This window comes from Nycticebus coucang, chromosome 6 (genome assembly GCF_027406575.1).
Source record: "Nycticebus coucang isolate mNycCou1 chromosome 6, mNycCou1.pri, whole genome shotgun sequence".
Classification (NCBI taxonomy): Eukaryota; Metazoa; Chordata; class Mammalia; order Primates; family Lorisidae; genus Nycticebus; species Nycticebus coucang.
Genome location: NC_069785.1, coordinates 67,291,902 through 67,311,022, shown reverse-complemented (window position 1 = coordinate 67,311,022; position 19,121 = coordinate 67,291,902). Strand labels below are relative to the sequence as shown.

The window sequence follows — 19,121 nt, the reverse complement described above, 5'->3', positions numbered from 1 at the left end:
TGAACGTAAGTGTGCCAGGGAAGTTTATAGGTTCAAGTGTGCTGTGAGATAAAAAATACTGAAAAAGTTTGGGCAAGATGGTTCATGCCTATAATCCTAGCAGTCTGGGAGGCCGAGGTGGGTGGATCCCCTGGGCCAGGAGTTTGAGACCAGCCCTGAGCAACAGCGAGACCCGTACTAATCTGTACTAAAAACAGAAAAACTAGCATAGTTGTGGCGGGTGTCTATAGTCTCAGCCACTTGGGAGGTTGAGGCAAGAGGGTCTCTTGAGTCCAAGAGTTTGAGGTTGCTGTGAGATAAGACCCCACGGCACTCTCCTGAGGGCAACAAAGTAAAACTCTGTCTCAAAAAGAATCAAGAACATTCAGGTCAGAGTCCTTGTGACTTAGCCTCCCAGACTTTGCTCCCCACAGCCAGGGACCCACCACCTAACCCATACTGCTGTTACCTCCCCTTGTTTTCTGAGAGGTAGCCAGGGACAAGGTGGGAGCTATAGCATAGCCTTTTGGACCGTAAGAACCTCTAAGATGGAAACCTGAGGAAAAGGGTCATCTGGCAGGTTGGGCAGGAGAGACTAGGAAACAATTCCCTCTACTCCTCTCTACTCGTCCCATCCCACCCCAGGCAGGAAACTGTGCTGAGAACTTGGTGTTAAAGGGGGCCTCTGGAGACATCTGGCTAGAGAGGAACCATTTGAGGGAGGGTTTAAAATTAGCTTGGTTGAGGGCGGCGCCTGTGGCTCAGTCGGTAAGGCGCCGGCCCCCTATACTGAGGGTGGCGGGTTCAAACCTGGCGCCAGCTGAACTGCAACCAAAAAATAGATGGGCGTTGTGGCAGGCGCCTGTAGTCCCAGCTACTCAGGAGGCTGAGCCAAGAGAATCGCTTAAGCCCAGGAGTTGGAGGTTGCTGTGAGCTGTGTGATGCCATGGCACTCTACCGAGGGCCATAAAGTGAGACTCTTGTCTCTACAAAAAAAAAAAAAAATTTAGCTTGGTTGAAATGTGTGGCCCCTGGGGACAACTGAAGCAGAGGTTTGTATGGGGGTTGCTCTGGAGCTGGGTCTTTGACCCCAACCAAAGTCCTACTACCTGGGTGAGGGAAGTGGGGGGGGGAGGGGGGAGTGCAGATCCAGGCCCATCCAGCAGGGCCCTAGCAGCTTGTGCTCTTTCAGCCCATCTTCTGGGGGGTGTGGTGTGGTGTGGGGTAGACCCTGAGTTACCCTGAGGGCTAGGTGCTCAGGTTCTGCCACACTTTCCTGGTACTCAAAAGCTCTGCCAGACTGGGTGTGTGGTAGGGAGGCCTGGGTTTTGAGTCTGCTGCCTTTAAAGAACAAGCTGTGTGACCTTGGGCAAGCCATTTGGGGATTTACTTGTGCAGTTCAAGGCCCTTACATCAAAGGGCAGAGGGATGGGCCTATCAGGACTTGGGACTGCTTCTAGAATCCAGGAGCTGGGGTTAGCCCACCCTGGAGCCTCAGCTGTCTGGTTGCCCCTGGGGCAGCCATGAACAGGACACCACTGTGTATACAAGGGCACAGAGCTACTAAGGGCTGTGAGATGCAAAGAGCCTTCATCCCAGGCCTGGGAGCAGAGGCTGGTAAAATGGCTTGTCTGGTGACGGGAAAGGCTTGAGCAAACGGGGAAGATGTGTCTTAATTGGCCAGAGATTCTGCTTGGGTGTGCTTGGCAAAAATCATGTGAGGGAAAATGTTTGCCCTTACCGTGGCTGGGAGTTGAGTCATTCATGTGGGGATGGGGGTGGTGACAGCAGTAACCAGCAGCTATCCTGGCTGGTTTCTTTTGACAGTCCTGGTTCGGTTGAGATCTTTGTCTCTGTTGGGTAGAATTTTGCCTGACACTGCTCCAGGTTCCTGATACAAGCCATTGCCTCAAAAAGGCCATTGCCTGAGTTTAGGAGGCCATTATTCGAAATGGAACAGGTTCTTTGGTACCCCTGGAGAAGGACGTGACCCACTGTGGACAGCTAAATGCTCTCAAGAGTGGCCGTGGGGTGGAGTGCAGCATGTGAACTTTCTCCTTAAATCTGCAGTTGTGAGTTGAGAAGACCTAAGCTTGGCTTAGTGGTATAAGATGCATCCCAAATGAAGAGTTGAGTGTGTAGGGAAGCTATGCTTGTTCAAATTTTTTGTTATTCCATAATTAATAAAGCCATGGTTACAAGATGTGGGGTTTTTTTTTTTTTTTTGGAGACAGTGTCTCACTCTGTCGCCCTCAGTAGATTGCCGTGACGTCACAGCTCACAGCAACCTCCAGCTCTTGGGCTTAAGCAATTCTCTTGCCTCAGCCTACCAAGTAGCTGGGACTATTGGCGGCCGCTACAATGCCCGGCTATTTTTTTTTTTGTTTTTTATTTATTTATTTTGGTTCTTGACCAGGGCTGGGTTTGAACCCACCACCTCTGGCATATGGGACCGGCGCCCTACTCCTTGAGCCACAGGCACTGCCCTACCCCGGCTATTTTTTGTTGCAGTTGCCACTGCTGTTTTAGCTGGCTGGGGCCAGGTTCAAACCCCACCCTCGGTGTATGGGGCCCATGTCCTACCCACTGAACCACAGGCACCGCCCCACAAGATGTGTTTTTAATGCATATAAACTATGGAAAATCACCCCTCGCCATCATGATTATTGGCTGATCTGGGCTAGCATCAGGTGTCAGCAGCATTTAAATAGCAGTAAGTGGTTCTGCCAACCCTCTCTCCTGAACCTCACTTGCAGTTCAGAGGCCAGGTTTGGGTGGAGTCACTGGATAGACACCTGCTGTTTAGACTACCTTGTAACCATGCTGAGGGCAGGGCTCATAACTTGCAGCATCATCTAACTCGCGTGAAGCTTGCAAGATCTTATTATTCAAAACCAAGTAGAATTATTTCATTTCTGACTCCTTATCTATTCTCCGATTCAGTAAATGTTTTAGTGCCATCACCATGATAGGAGCTGGGTCTACAAGCAAAAATATAACATGTTCTCTGCCTTTGAAGAGCCCACATCCAGTGTAGGAAGAGGAGATAGAGGAGAAAGTGCTGAGTCCTCTATTGAAATTACTCCAGGGTGGGTGGCGCCTGTGGCTCAATGAGTAGGGCACCGGCCCCATATGCCGAGGGTGGCGGGTTCAAACCCAGCCCCAGCCAAACTGCAACAAAAAAATCAAATAGCCGGGCGTTGTGGCGGGCGCCTGTAGTCCCAGCTGCTCGGGAGGCTGAGGCAAGAGAATCGCCTAAGCCCAGGAGTTGGAGGTTGCTGTGAGCTGTGTGATGCCATGGCACTCTACCCAGGGCAACAAAGTGAGACTTTCTACAAAAAAAAAAAAAAGAAATTACTCCAGGGCATAGCATGGCACAGCACCCATGTTCTGTTACGTCCATCTCTCCCCAAGACCAGAGAGAGCCTCTCTACCAGAGGTCTGTGTGTATCATCTGAAAAAATGTATATATTTGTATATGTGCATTTTCGGGGCAGGAGTAAAGTATTATAGCTTTCTTCAGGTTCTTGGAGGAGTCCTTGATCTGAAAAGCATGCTTGATTTGTGCACTTATTAAGCAGGGTGCTTTTGTCTTGCCCCTTTTTACCAGAGATGTCTAGCAGATGCTCGAGCTGAATGACACCTCTAGGGAGAACGTAGAGGAAGGGAGATTACAGAGGGCTTTGGAAAGTTCAATGCTGTGAAACTCAGGTTAATTTGCCTTGGTGTCCAAAGAAGGCCCAGGAAATACTGGATCCAGTATTTCCTGAGCTTTAGAAGGATTCCAGTCACCTACCTGAAAAAGGAGCCATCGTCCCGTTCCTCCTGTCCAGCTTGGCCCTGACCACTGTGGTCTCTGTCCCCAGGTCCGGACGCTGTTTGTCAGTGGTCTCCCTGTGGACATTAAACCCAGAGAACTCTACCTGCTCTTCCGGCCATTCAAGGTGAGTCGGGACCTGGCCACCCACGGGGTAAGAGCCTAGGACTGAAGAAAAGCAACAGGAATGAATCTCTGCCCTGGATTGGGCAGCAGGGAGGTGCAGGAAAGCCAATCAGAAACCATGCTCACAGGCCTGGCTCTGTCCTGGGTCTGCTGATTCACACGCTGCCTCAGCCACTTGCTTAGCCCTTGTGGGCCTGTGTCCTCATCTCTAAAGACAATAAAGAATCTTTAAATAGACATGGCCATATAAGGAAACTTTGAGATTCAGTGTAGCCTTTTCAATTTGCAGATGAGAAAACTTAAAAGGTAAGGTCTGTGCTCCAGCATGACAAGTTAGTGGAGCAAATGGGAGCTTGCACATGAAATGAGAGCTGCCGCGTGATGCCCGGCTGTGCGCCGGACCGTGTGCTTTAGAGCATGGGGCTCTGGAGGTCAGGCTGTGTTGACGCTGCAGGGAGGATGGTGTGAGAGCAATTCAGGGAAGCATTGAGGGAAGGTAGAGCTGATGGAGGCAGTGCTCGGTTAGCACAGCAAAGGCTTCTGACTTTCATGTAATGGCCATCTCTCTCCACAGGGGTATGAAGGGTCCCTGATCAAGCTCACCGCCAGACAGGTAATCGCTTTCTCTGGGTTTTCCTCCCAGCCCAGACTGATAGCTGAGCTTGAAACTGCAGCCTGCTAACTTTTCCCTAATCTTTTTTCTTTCTTTCTTTCTTTTTTGAGACAGAGTCTCAAGCTGTCGCCCTGGGTAGAGTGCCATGGTGTCACAACTCACAACAACCTCAAACTCCTGGGCTTAAGCAATTCTTCTGCCCCAGCCTCCCAAGTAGCTGGGACTACAAGGCGCCCGCCACAATGCCCAGATATTTTTGTTGTTGTTGTTGCAGTTGTCATTGTTGTTTTAGCTGGCCTGGGCCAGGTTCGAACCCTCCAGCCTCAGTGTATGTGGCCAGCGCCCTAACTACGGAGCTATAGGCACTGCCACTTTTCCCTAATCTTCAGGCTTCTGGCAGCAGAAACTTGCTCCCTGCTAGGAAGGGGTGGCCTCCACAGAACCTCCTGCATCTTTACCAGCCATCTGAGCCCAGTCAGCTCCTGGTCTGTCTTTTTGTTTTTGTTTATGGCCGGGGCTAGGTTTGAACCCCCCACCTCTGGCATATGGGACCGGTGCCCTACTCCTTGAGCCACAGGCGCCACCCAGCTCCTGGTCTTTCTTATCTGGCTCTTAGGAATTTGGGAACCAGGGCCTGGCCCCATGGCTGAGGATGATAGAGGCGGTAGTTGAGCTCTGACTTCTGATGAAAGGAGGCCAGGGCAATAGTCTTCAGGCCATTCAGGACTAATCCTTAGCTAGGTGAAGTTGAAGAAGTTTTCCATCTGCTGCTGTTTTTTTTTTTTTTTTTTGGTTGTAGTTTGGCCGGGGCCGGGTTTGAACCCGCCACCCTCGGTATATGGGGCCAGTGCCTTACCTACTGAGCCACAGGCGCCGCCCTGCTGTTTTGTTTTTTTTTTTGGCCGGGACTGGGTTTGAACCCGCCACCTCTGGCATATGGGACCGGCGCCCTACTCCTTGAGCCACAGGTGCTGCCCTGCTGTTTTTTTTATTTTAAGAGAGTCTCACTATGTCACCATTGGTAGAGTGCTATGGCATCACAGCTCGCAGCAACCTCAAACTCCTGGGCTCAAGTGATTCTCTTGCCTCACGTAGCTGGGACTACAGGCACCTACCACAACGCCTGGCTATTTTTTGTTGCAGTTGTCATTGTTTTTTTAGCAGGCCTGGGCCAGGTTTGAATTTGCCAGCTTCAGTGTATGTGGCTGGTGCTGTAACCACTGGGCTATGGGTGCTGAGCCCCGCTCCCCACCCCTTTTTTTTGAGACAGAGTCTCACTCTTTCACCCTAGGCAGAATACTGTGGCATCATAGCTCACAGCAACATCAAACTCGGAGGCTTGAGCATTCCTTCTGCCTCAGCCTCCCAAGTAGCTAGGTCTACAGGTGCCCATCACAATACCCAGCTAGTTTCTCTTTTCTTTTCTTCTTTCTTTTTTTTTTTTTTGTTACTACAGACAGGGTCTTTTTTTTTTTTTTTTTGTAGAGACAGAGTCTCACTTTATGGCCCTCGGTAGAGTGCCGTGGCCTCACACGGCTCACAGCAACCTCCAACTCCTGGGCTCAAGCGATTCTCTTGCCTCAGCCTCCCGAGTAGCTGGGATTACAGGCGCCCGCCACAACGCCCAGCTATTTTTTGGTTGCAGTTTGGCCGGGGCCGGGTTTGAACCCGCCACCCTCGGTATATGGGGCCGGCGCCTTACCGACTGAGCCACAGGCGCCGCCCTACAGACAGGGTCTTTAACTCCTGAGCTCAAGCAATCTACCCACCTCAGCCTCACTGAGTGCTAAGATTATGGGCATGAGCCACCATGCCTGGCCTCGAACTATGCTGTTCTCTGATCAAACTGAGAGCTGTCCCATGCCCTTGATACATTGAAGTCCCTTTTTTTTTTGTAGAAACAGAGTCTCACTTTACTGCCCTCGGTAGAGTGCCGTGGCGTCACACGGCTCACAGCAACCTCCAGCTCCTGGGCTTAAGCGATTCTCTTGCCTCAGCCTCCCGAGCAGCTGGGACTACAGGCGCCCGCCACAACGCCCGGCTATTTTTTGGTTGCAGTTTGGCTGGGGCTGGGTTTGAACCTGCCACCCTTGGTATATGGGGCCGGCGCCCTACTCACTGAGCCACAGGCGCTGCCCTGAAGTCCCTTTTCTTGCCAGGGAAAATGCTAGAACTTATTCTGAATTATCTGCATGCATTTAAGGAAACTTACTGAAAGGGCAATGTTTAATTCAGTGGACTAAAGGTCTGTTGGCATCATTCTCACGTGTTACCAAGGAGGGAGACCTTTGACTCTGGGTGCATGCTAACCTGCTCAGCTGAATGGAGGAAGGATGTGGAAAAGGTTTCCCCCCACCTTCTCCATTCTCATCAGCAGAACAAATACTATCTCTACTTAGGTGATGCTCCTTTTTTTTTTTTGAGGGGAGAGATGGAATGCTGGGAGAAATGCAAGGGTGTTCTCTCTTTTTCCTACTAGCCTGTTGGTTTTGTGATCTTTGACAGCCGTGCAGGAGCAGAAGCTGCCAAGAATGCATTGAATGTGAGTAGGCGGAGAACAGGTCCTCCTCGACCCACAGACCTCTTAGGCAATGGGTGTCCAGATGTACCTTCTTCCCCAGCTATCCCAGGGCAGAATCCTTGGCTACACTGTGCCAAATGCCGTTACTCCCAAGGCCCAAGCAGCCTTTCCTCTGCTGTGGCAAGTCTTTCGGGCAGGCTTGTTTCTTGGGCCCTTCTATACTCACTGCAATCTGAGTCCTACAGAGTAAGTCTTTCTTGTCCTTCCTTCCTGTGCAGGGCATTCGCTTTGATCCTGAGAACCCGCAGACCCTGAGGCTAGAGTTTGCCAAAGCCAACACCAAGATGGCCAAGAGCAAGCTGATAGCAACTCCAAATCCCAGCAATGTGCACCCCGCCCTAGGAGCACACTTCATCGCACGGGACCCTTGTGAGTGGCACTCTGAGCTCTTTTGCCCTTTGACTTGGCCCAGGCTGAGGAAGAGTTTCACACAGAGCAGACGTTGGGTTTCTTTTTTTGAGGGAATCAGTCTTGCCCATCTGTCCCCTTTCTTCTTGCATCTATAGCCACGCATCTAAGATGTTAGGCTTCCTTCCTCCCCTGTGTCCTTTCCTGAGCTACTTGAGCTGTCAGGGCTGCCCAGCTTTCGTGAAGCCTTCTCTGATTTCTCTTGGTTGAGACAGGCTGAGGACCACCTGAGAGCATCTCGAAGCAGACAGGATGCTCACTGTGCCAGGCCAAGTTAACATGGCTTCCTTCCCTGGTCTTAGGAGTGGGGAGGGGTCTGGCTTTAGTGAGGGGCTTATTGCTCAAACATAGTGCCAGGCCACTTTCCAAACAGAGAAGGTAAGACCAGTGTTCTGATGATGAGGCCGTTGTCTTTCCTTACAGGTGACCTGATGGGGGCTGCTCTGATCCCTGCGTCCCCAGAGGCCTGGGCCCCCTACCCTCTGTATACTACAGAGCTGACCCCAGCCATCTCCCATGCTGCATTTACCTACCCAGCTGCCACTGCTGCTGCTGCCGCCCTTCATGCTCAGGTGAGCCTCTTTTGGTGGGGCGAGCAGCAGAAAGAACAAGCTCTCTAAGACAGTCAGACTTTTAGCTGCCTGGCTACTGGGCCACTTGTGTCCCCAGACCTGCTGCAGAACTGTTGTCTTCCTGATGGTTTAAAAGCCTAGGTCCCAGGGACCTGAGAGGGGGACGGAGAAGGTAATCCTTTAGGCCCGTGCAGAATGCACGGCAGACACAGTGAGCACAGGGACACCAGCCCTGGTTCAGCCATCTCTGACATGCACAGCCAGGCACTGGTTGTGGTAACAAAACCTTGAGTTGTGTCCCAGCCTGGGTGTGGTCTCTAGAGCTAGACCACCTTCCTCTGCCTCTTTCTGTCTTTATGAACTTGAAACCTTTTAAGCTTTCTGTGCCTTGATTTTTACTTAATGAAAAATGGTAAGAATAATACAATCTGCCTCAGGGTTGTGGTGAGAATTAGATGTTAAAACCTGTGAAATGGGCCAGGAGGGGTGGCTCACGCTTGCAATCCTAGCACTACGGGAGACCAAGGCAGGTACAGTGCTTGAGCTCAGGAGTTCAAGACCAGCCTGAGCTAGAGCGAGTCCCTGTCTCTAAAAATATCTGGGTATTATAGTGGGCACCTGTAATCTCAGCTACTTGAGAAGCTGAGGCAAGAGGATCTCTTTTTTCTTTTTTCTGAGATAGAGCCTCAAGCTGTCGCCCTGGGTAGAGTGCGGTGCATCACAGCTCACAGCAACTTTCCAACTCCTGGGCTTAAGTGATTCTCTTGCCTCAGCCTCCCAAGTAGCTGGGACTACAAGCACCCGCTACAACGCCCGGCTATTTTTTGGTTGTAGTTGTCATTGTCATTTGGCAGGCCCAGGCTGGATTTGAACCCACCCGCTCTGGTGTATGTGACTGGTGCCATAGCCCCTTGAGCTACAGGCGCTGAGCCAAGAGGATCTCTTAAACCCAAGAGTTTGAGGTTGCTGTGAGCTGTGATGCTACGGCACTCTATGCCGGGAGTGCTCTTGTTTCTGTGAAGGCTAGATGGACACTGTCCACTGGGAACCTGTTCTGGGGCAGGAGAGAGGGAGGCAGGCCAGGAGGACTATGGGCCCAGTGCCAGGCCAGATGCTTGAGGGGCAGGCAGGTGGTCAGAGCCCCAGAGCCCAGCCTTGGCCCTGGCCACATGAGTGTTTCCTCTGATCTGATAACTGTGCCCCTGGTACTCACTGCAGGGGAGACCTCGTCCCACTGTGGGTGGAGGGTGGTGAGATGTCTCACGATGGCAATGACAGGACACTGCCCAGAAGCCATAGGAGCAAGCAGCTGAGGGGCGGTCTCAGACCCACTTCAGTAAGAGCAGCCCAGCTGGGGAGTACTGTGCTTTTTGAGAGGGAGAGAATTGAGGTTGCCGGGATGGGCCTGGCCTGATCAGTAGTGGGGGATGAGGAGGGAAAAGACAAGAGAAACTGGAAAGAAAGTTCACAGGATCCAGAAGTCAGAGATGGGAGGAGCTTGGCACTCTGCCAAGAGCTGAGTACACATCCATTTTCCAGCCCTTTGAGACACGTAGTGACATCTGGGTTCACCCAGTTCTAAGGTGGGAAGTTTAAATGGTTTGCAGCTGTACTAGCAAACCCATTTTTCCCAGCAGGGGAATTCTGCCTGGCCCCAGCAACTTCCAGTTGTGCTGAGGGTAGAATCATGGTTATACTTGGTGCTCTTCCGCAGCTGAACACACAGATAAGCCTGAGAATTGATTAGATGGTAAAGATCTTCCTTTGGAGGCTATTTACTGCAAACAAAGTTCTGTGGCTGAAATAGAGCAGGGAGCAGGGAACCTGTTGTCCTTTGGGCCAAACAGGGTGGATTTAACTGCAGGGGCCCTGCGAGGGCACTGGGTAGAATCACAGGTTCCTGCCTTGCCAGGCTCCTCACCTTTGCTCCCAGTTTTGCCACAATTAGCTACATGATCTTCACCTCTGGGCCTCCTTATCCCCATCTGTAAAACAAGAGGGTTAGAGTGGATCGAGTGGAGAGGTCCTGCTCCGTCCTCTCTCAGGGGAGGTACCTCTGCCCTGCTAGCCAGGCTGGTGCTGCTCCCTGGCTCTGAGCCCCAGCCTGCACGGCTGGGCCCTCCTGATCTTTTTCTTTCCCGTTTTCTCCCGCCCTACCCAAGCTTTGCAGCTCTCCCAGGCTGGTTCTGTGTCTCAACACCTATATAAAACTCGGACAAGTTACTTAATCTCTTTCTGTCTTAATGTAGCGATAATAGTACCTGCTCCCAAGGCTGTTGTTAGCCTTTGTAACCTAGAGTTGATGCTATAAAAGTGCAAATGATGGCTCAACGCCCGTAGTTCAGTGGTTAGGGAGCCAGCCACATGCACCAGGTTTGGTGGGTTCAAACCCCGCCTGGGCCTGCTAAACAACAATGACAGCAGTAACAAAAAAGTAGCTAGTCATTGTGGCAGGCGCCTATAGCCCAGCTACTAGAGAGGCTGAGGCAAGAGAATCCCTTAGGCCCAAGAGTTTGAGGTTGCTGTGAGTTGTGACACCAAGGGTGACAGAGTGACTCTGTCTCAAAAAAAAAAAAAGAAAAAAGTGCTGATGATCAGATTGTAATTTATGCCATTTTTGTCTGGGCCCCCTTGAGTACCTTCTGCAGGCCTAACAGTGCCTGAGTTCCTGCCTTGTGACCTTCCTGGAACTGAAAGGGAATGGAGGCCACTCTAACAGGTAGTGGTGTTTTGGGGGGATGGCAAGAGATTAGTCATTAGTTATGTGCTTGCTACTTAAACTCCTATTGAAATGCATTTTCTCAACAAGTAAAATGAGCTGTGAGGGCCAAATGCAGTAATAAGCATGAAAGTGTTTTCTTTTTTTTTTTTTTTTTTTTTTTTGTAGAGACAGAGTCTCACTTTATGGCCCTCGGTAGAGTGCCGTGGCATCACACAGCTCACAGCAACCTCCAACTCCTGGGCTTAAGCGATTCTCTTGCCTCAGCCTCCCGAGTAGCTGGGACTACAGGCGCCTGCCCACAACGCCCGGCTATTTTTTGGTGCAGTTCAGCCGGGGCTGGGTTTGAACCCGCCACCCTCGGTACATGGGGCCGGCGCCTTACTGACTGAGCCACAGGTGCCGCCCCCCATGAAAGTGTTTTCTAAGGAATAACATTTTCTTTTTTCCTTGCAAGAGTCTCCTGGCCCCTCAACAGCACTGCCCCCAGAGATGGAGGCTAAAAGTATCTAAACAAAGGGAGTGAACATTGTTGATCCTAAAAGGACTGAATTTTTTCTTTGCCTAGGGACAAGGAGGTGAGGGGCTAAGGGTTAGGACCTCTTTTCTCTACCTTTAGCCTGTGAGTGAAAGCTCCATGGCCATGTGGCTGCAGGGACCAAACCTACAGAAAGGGAGGTAGAGGTTGTTTGGTCCTTTGTCTTGGCATGAGGCCATCTTGCTCCACTTTCTAATCTTCTTGATACAATTTTCCTCTTTTTTTTTTTTTTTTTGTAAGAGACAGAGTCTCACTTTATGGCCCTCGGTAGAGTGCCGTGGCCTCACACAGCTCACAGCAACCTCCAACTCCTGGGCTTTAGTGATTCTCTTGCCTCAGCCTCCCGAGTAGCTGGGACTACAGGCGCCCGCCACAACGCCCGGCTATTTTTTGGTTGCAGTTTGGCCGGGGCCAGGTTTGAACCCGCCACCCTCGGTATATGGGGCCGGCGCCCTACCGACTGAGCCACAGGCGCCGCCCCGAATTTTCCTCTTTAAGAGGGTGAGACATGGGTGGTGCCTGTGGGTCAATGAGTAGGGTGCCAGCCCCATATACCAAGGGTGGTGGGTTCAAACCCGGCCCTAGGCAAACTGCAGCAAAAAATAGCTGTGCGTTGTGGCGGGCGCCTATAGTCCCAGCTGTTCTGGAGGCTGAGGCAAGAGAATCACGTAAGTCCAAGAGCTGGATGTTGCTGTGAGCTGTGATGCTATGGCACTCTACCAAGGATGACAAAGTGCGACTATGTCTCTAAAAAAATTAATTAATTTAAAAAATAAAATAAATAAATAAAAATAAAGAGGGTGAGGGCGGCGCCTGTAGCTCAAGGAGTAGGGCGCTGGTCCCATATGCCGGAGGTGGCCGGTTCAAACCCAGCCTTGGCCAAAACCCACAAAAAATAAAAAAATAAAAATAAATAAAGTGTGGTGAGACATGAAAGCAGATGTGGATGTCAGGGATACCCTGGGGTTTAACATGCAAAGACGGTACCTAAATGCAGGATACTCTGTCTCTTCTGACATCTCAGGGTCTTCCCAGAATGAATTTCATTTTCCATTTCATCCTGAGGAAATGGGGGTCTCTCATGGCTCTTTTTCACCTTAAGTTGGTTCAGACCCTTACTAGTGACCTCAAGCTTACATAAACCCTCTTTTTTTTTTTTTTTTTTTTTTTTATTTGGCCGGGGCTGGGTTTGAACCCGCCACCTCCGGCATATGGGACCGGCGCCCTACCCGCTGAGCCACAGGCGCCGCCCTACATAAACCCTCTTGCCTCTATTTTCTTATTTGTACAGTGGAGATGGTAATGGCATCCATTTTGTAAAGTTTTTGTGGGGATCAAGTGAACATAGTATATGAAAGTTACTTGGGGGCAGCGCCTGTGGCTCAGTCAGTAAGGTGCCGGCCCCATATGCTGAGGGTGGCAGGTTCAAACCCGGCCCTGGCTGAACTGCAACCAAAAAAAAAATAGCCGGGCGTTGTGGTGGGCACCTGTAGTCCCAGCTACTCGGGAGGCTGAGGCAAGAGAATCGCTTAAGCCCAGGAGTTGGAGGTTGCTGTGAGCTGTGATGCCATGGCACTCTACCGAGGGCCATAAAGTGAGACTCTGTCTCTACAAAAAAAAAAAAAAGAAAGTTACTTGGAATTGCTTTTGGCATGTGGTAAGAGCTTCAAAGCATTATCTATGGTGAGTCTGTGTTTATGGGGAAAAAAGATTGGAAGGGTTTTTCCTCTTCCTCTTTTGCCACATCATATTACTCCCCAGAAAACCGCTGCTACTTTTTTAGGTAGTTGGGAGAACATATGTAAATAAATCCATGGGTATGAATCTTAGACAAAAATTACTGCACCTATTTAATCTTTTTAAAACTAAATATTAGGACATTTTTTTCCACGTCTGTAAGTGTAGATCCACGTTCTGCATGCCTGACTAGCACACCACTGTATAAATGTGCCCAGCTCCTTGTGGTGGATGGTAAGTTAGGGCTGGTTCTGCAACTTGTTGCTACTGATAGGCTGTACCACAGTGGATGTCCTTGTTCACACGAGTGGGCACCTCTCCTGTTTTGTTTTCCTTATGATAAATTCCTAGGACTACTTTAAGGTCAAAATATAGACTTGCTGCTCTGGGTTAAGTATTGTTTTAATTGACTTTCTGATGAGCGAGGCTCTCATATTTGTTGGCTGTTCATATTTCTTCTTGTGGAGATTCTTTCCTTTGCCTGCCACTCAAGTATATTTTCTCAGTCCTCATACCTGATAGAGGGCTGAGTTTGTGTGCTGCTACCCTCTTTGTTCTGAAACAGCCCTCTTGGGATCCTAGTTGTAGCCTGAGAAGTGGCCTCTTAGGAGCCCTGCTACCCCTGTGGACAGCTGGAGCCCATGAAAGGACACTGACAGCTGCCCCCGGGCCTGGGAGACTCCTCTTCAGAGCTGGAGCAGGAAGAAGAAATCTAGGAAGGGGTAGTGCCTCTTCTGGAGGACCCAGGCCAGGGGCCTACGCCAAGTGTCTGAGGGGAAATGGAAAAGCAGCCCCTTGGCTCAAGCAGCTAAGGCGCCAGCCACATTCACCTGAGCTAGTGGGTTCAAATCCAGCCAGAGCCTGCCAAACAACAATAACAGCTACAATCAAAAAATAGCCAGGCGTTGGGGCGGGTGCCTGTAGTCCCAGCTACTTGGGAGGCAGAGGCAGGAGAATGGCTTGAGCCCTGGAGTTGGAGATTGCTGTGAGCTGTGATGCCACGACGCTACCCAAGGCGAAAGCTTGAGGCTCTGTCTCAAAAAAAAAAAAGAAAAGAAAAAAAAGCAGCCCCACTAAGTGCATCCTTCTGCTTCAGTGTCATAGCTGTCCCAACCCATAAATGGGAGCTTCCTCTGCTTTCTCCCCAAGAAGTCGTTTGACTCACCTCAGACTGGAGGGAACATTTCTGGTTTGGAGGCAGCAGGTACCATAGCACCTTATGGAGTGAGCGTGGGACAGGATCTAGCAGAATTGCTGAGGGAGGCCTTAGGAAGCCACCCAAGGCCTCAGCTTCTCCATTATTAAAAGAGGGTAAGTTGGAGGCTTCCTGAGTCCCTCCACTCTGTCATTGGAGTTCTCCCCTTGTGACACCCAGCCAGGCAGGCAGTTCTTTGCCATGGGGCTGCCCCAGCTAGAGGCTGGCTGAAGGGCAGTGGTCAGGGCTCCCTGAGCTAGGTCAGACCGTAGGCTTCTAGCTGAGAGGGCATCCCATGGCTCGGCATAGGGCGAGAGAAGTTTCCTCCCACACAGCTGTCAGCCAAGAAAGGAAGGAACCACTTCCAGATGTTTTAGAGACAGGATAGGAAATACAGCCTCTGAATTCGGACAGCTCAAAGGCTGGGGAAGGCTTCTGGCTCTTTCTGTGTGGTGTGGGGCTCACTTCAGGTGGTTCCAGCAGCCCTGGGGTCAGCTATGTCTTGATCCAAGTACTGTCACATCCTTGGAGCCCAGGGAAGACCCTGGTGTTGGCTAAGTGGCCTAGGACTGGTCCTACTATGTACCAAATATATTGGCATCTTAGGATAGCCAGTCCCTACCTTTCTGCCAAGCTCCTGAGAGGATGTGCTAGCTGGAATTCTGGGCTGTACAGGAGCGAGTTCTTCCGAAGCCTTAGTCAGCCCCTAGATGGCCTGATACTGCTTGATACCCTCTCTGTCTACCCAAGGAGGCAGAAACTGCACACAGCCAAGTGGGTAGCTGGGTCTGCCTGCTCCAGCCTCCGGGGAACTGTCTGCATGGCCATCTTCCAGTTGCTTCCTACAATGGTTCTCATGTGCTGTCCCTCCCATTCCTAAAGAGATTCAGGGTCCCAACCCCAGATGCCCCCGACTCTGTGTCCTGTGGTGCCCTGCCCCCACTCTCTCCCAGGCAGCCTGGGTCAGGCCAGGGCAGACGTGCTTCACCAAATGGAACGGGCAGGTGGCTGGCCCTGCGGTGTTGGCCACCAGCATGGCTTTTGCCTTCCAGACAACTGGCCCACGAGAGAAGGGTACATGTCATTTTCTTACCAGTCTCTTGTGAATCCAGCTTTGGGGCACTGCTCCATAGGTCCTTTTGGCAAGTGCAGGAGTTTAGGTAGCTACCAGGTACGGGTGACAATGATCTGAAGCCACCACATACCTACCTGAGGGCTCAGCTGATAGGTTCCAAACCTCTGGACTCAGGAGGCTGGTGATGAGGGAATGCAAAGGATGGCAGAGTCTAAACAGGGGAGCATGCAGTGGGGTCCCTTCCAAGGCTTCTCTGAAGATCAGACAAGGACCCAAGACTGCAATCTGGGAGACCACACTGACTTTGGCTTTTAATCTCTCTCTCTTTTTTTGGGGGGGGGGGCAGTTTTTGGCCAGGGCTGAGTTTGAACCAACACCTCCGGCATATGGGGCCGGTGCCCTACTCCTTTGAGCTACAGGCGCTGCCCAGCTTTTAATTTCTTTCTTTTTTTTTTTTTTTGTAGAGACAGAGTCTCACTGTACCGCCCTCGGGTAGAGTGCCGTGGCGTCACACAGCTCACAGCAATTTCCAACTCCCGGGCCCAGGCAATTCTCCTGTCTCAGCCTCCCGAGCAGCTGGGACTACAGGCGCCCGCCACAACGCCCGGCTATTTTTCTGTTGCAGTTTGGCCGGGGCTGGGTTTGAACCCGCCACCCTCGGCACATGGGGCCGGCGCCCCACTCACTGAGCCACAGGCGCCACCCAGGTTTTAATTTCTTTACACCCTGTTACCCACTCCTCGTAACCACCCATGACTTAATCATTTCTGCCCTATATTGAGACCCAGAGAAGCTGAGCAAAAGTTTATAAGGCTGATCTTTCTACTAATTGTTAGGGACTCCATGCTCTCCCAGTAGAGGGCCGATTACCAGTACCAGGACTCCCTGTAGGGCCCTGCACCAGGCTTACTAGAGTATAAAAAAATGTACTCATGGGGTGGCGCCTGTAGTTCAGTGGTTAGGGTGCCAGCCCCAAATACCAAGGGTGGCGGGTTCAAACCTGCCCCGGCCAAACTGCAACAACAGCAAAAAACAAAATAGCCGGGCGTTGTGGCAGGCGCCTGTAGTCCCAGTTCCTCGGGAGGCTGAGGCAAGAGAATTGCCTAAGCCCAAGATTTGGAGGTTGCTGTGAGCTGTGTGATGCTACAGCAACTCTACTGAGGGTGACAGGGAGAGACTTTGTCTCAAAAAAAAAAAAAAAAAAAGCGGCGCCTGTGGCTCAGTCGGTGAGGCGCCGGCCCCATATACCGAGGGTGGCGGGTTCAAACCTGGCCCCGGCCAAACTGCAACAAAAAAATAGCCGGGTGTTGTGGCAGGCGCCTGTAGTCCCAGCTACTCGGGAGGCTGAGGCAAGAGAATCGCTTAGGCCCAGGAGTTGGAGGTTGCTGTGAGCTGTGTGAGGCCATAGCACTCTACCGAGGGCCATAAAGTGAGACTCTGTCTCTACCAAAAAAAAAAAGTACTCATAACCATGTACTTGACCCTCTGTACCCAGAGGAGGCAAATCAGATGGCACTTTCTCATTTTCTTTTTCTTTTTTTTTTTTTTTTTTTTTTTTGAGACAGTCTTAAGCTGTTGTCCTGGGTAGAGTGCCATGGTGTCATAGCTCATAGCAACCTCCAGCTCTTGGGCTCAATGATCCTCTTGCCTCAGTTTTTCTATTTTTAGTAGAGATGGTGTGTCGATTTTGCTCAGCATGGTATCAAAATCATGAGCTCAAGCAATCTACCCACCTCAGCCTCCCAGAGTGCTAGGATTACAGGCGTGAGCCACCGCGCCTGGCTTTGCTTTCCCATTTTCAAAATGAATAAACTGATACTTAGAGGTGAGTAATTGGCTCAATGTCTGCTGACCAGTCAATGCCAGAACCAGGACTCCAGCAGCAACACTCAGGGCTCCCGTTGAGGGAAGGGACTGCACAGCTGGCTCCTGACGTTGGCTTCTCCTGCAGGTGCGCTGGTACCCTTCCTCGGACACCACCCAGCAAGGATGGAAGTATCGGCAGTTCTGTTAGTTCTCCAGTAAGTGTTGGCCCCAAAGCCCACGATGAAAGCTGTCCTCGATGACCTTCTGTGGGGGTGTGGTTCCTCCTACTGAGTCCTAGGCGCATGGCAGTGCTAGGCCTCGCCCAGAGCCTGTTCCCCGGCTCATGTGACTGGCTTTTTCCCTTCTCCTCCCACCCTGTGACCGCCTGCCATCCACTTGTACAGCCTCCTCCCTAAGGGAAGGCCTGGGGTCAGCTCGAGTCCCACACCTCTACTCATGACCACCTCTTCTCCTCTGTCCAGGTCTTGTCACCGGGTAGTTGGTTCTGGAACCTGTACAATGGTGCCAGAATAGGCGCCCTGAGATTCCACTGCCCCCAGGCGGCCCATGCAGAGCTGCTGCTGCCCTCCAGACTGTGAATCTGAAGCCTGACTCAGTGGACTGCTTCCTATTTCTCTTCCCTCTTCCTCAGCCCTGTGCCCTGTTCTGTTCCCAAGGCCTCCCAGGAGGATTTGGGGATGACCTGCCTGTTGGGGCTCCCAGATCCAGCTCGGACGCCTCACTGGGACCCAGCAAGGCCTGACCTCTGGCCCAAATTTGCTTCTGTAGCTCCACCTCAAGGAAACAAGGCGTTTAATTTTGCATGTTTCTGGCATGAATTAAGACACTTAAACTTGTGTATATGTGAGTGTACAGTTTGTTCTCCCACTGTGTCACCATAGCAACAGGTCCTGGCCACCAGTGCTTCATCCTGCCTGGTCCCTCTCCACCCCACCCCTGCACCCACCACTTCGGGCCTGAGTCCTGTTGCTGTTCCTTCCCTGATGGCCCAGCATCCCCACCACCCACACACAATTCCAGGCTTCACCACCACCCAACAAATATGTTTGCTTTCTCATTTCAAATCAGGGTCCTCCACTTCCTTCTCAGATGGGCCAATGATCGTAAGAAAGCCCTTTCTCTGCCCACTTCCCTTACTTCTCCATCGCACACCCTGCCTGGGGCTGCTCCTCGTTCTTTCCAAACCTTGAAACCAACCAAAACCGTGAGAAGTATTTTTGTACCCTGTGTAACAAAATATTTATGCATCATAAAGGATTTTTCATGTGTGTACCATTAATTATTAAAGAGACCTTGTTCGCCCTGTCAGATAAGTTTAATGTTTAGTTTGAGGCATGAAGAAGAAAAGGGTTTCCATTCTTCAGCAATAAGAGTTTGTGTCAGGCATTAGTTTAAGGAAAATGAAGGAGAAATTGTGCAATTTTATTTTGTTTTGTGAGCGTATCAGTGCTTTACCTTTAGCGCAGCTATGACTGTCTTGCCATTTCAGACTTGAGAGACTAGGTGGCTATTGTAATTGCTGATCCTGTGAGAATGTGAAACTGGATAATATATGAAATGCAAAATTAAAAAAAGTCAAAATGACTGCTCTCTGACCTTTGCTTCTACCATCCTTGGGATGAGGACTGCCATTCACAGGGCAGACCATAGAGATGTTCAGAGTGTTGGGGAAGGAAGTGAACTGGGCCCAGGCCCAGTGGAGCTGAGACTGGGCATTGGCACCCGGCCGCTTCCTCCTCCCCTCTTCGGTCTAGCTTAAGAGAGGAAGGCCTAGGGGGGAAGTGACTTGCCCAAGGGTCCTGAACAGCTCGCCCCTTGCCTGTCAGTCCATTCTGTTTAATTCCTTCACTTCCTCCTGTTAGCAATTCTGAGTTCAGAATTTTAGCTAGCAGTTCCATCTCTCAGGGTACTGCTGTCTACTTGGCTTAACCCTT

At 51.0% G+C, this 19,121-nt stretch overlaps 1 protein-coding gene across 2 annotated transcripts in view; it reads left to right on the top strand.

The window, feature by feature from the left end:
• RBPMS2 (RNA binding protein, mRNA processing factor 2) overlaps positions 1-18,771 on the top strand; it is a 38,837-nt gene extending 20,066 nt beyond the window's left edge. The window contains exons 2-8 of one of the 2 annotated variants that reach the window (XM_053593234.1): positions 3,846-3,923; positions 4,497-4,535; positions 7,015-7,077; positions 7,335-7,485; positions 7,948-8,096; positions 17,312-17,381; positions 17,649-18,771. In XM_053593234.1, the coding sequence (XP_053449209.1) occupies positions 3,846-3,923; positions 4,497-4,535; positions 7,015-7,077; positions 7,335-7,485; positions 7,948-8,096; positions 17,312-17,374 (543 nt within the window). In that variant the 3' untranslated portion in view covers positions 17,375-17,381; positions 17,649-18,771. Of the gene's footprint in view, positions 1-3,845; positions 3,924-4,496; positions 4,536-7,014; positions 7,078-7,334; positions 7,486-7,947; positions 8,097-10,744; positions 10,927-17,311; positions 17,382-17,648 lie in introns of those variants that run through there. The other variant, XM_053593235.1, reaches the window with a different exon arrangement.
• The last annotated feature ends 350 nt before the right edge of the window (positions 18,772-19,121 follow it).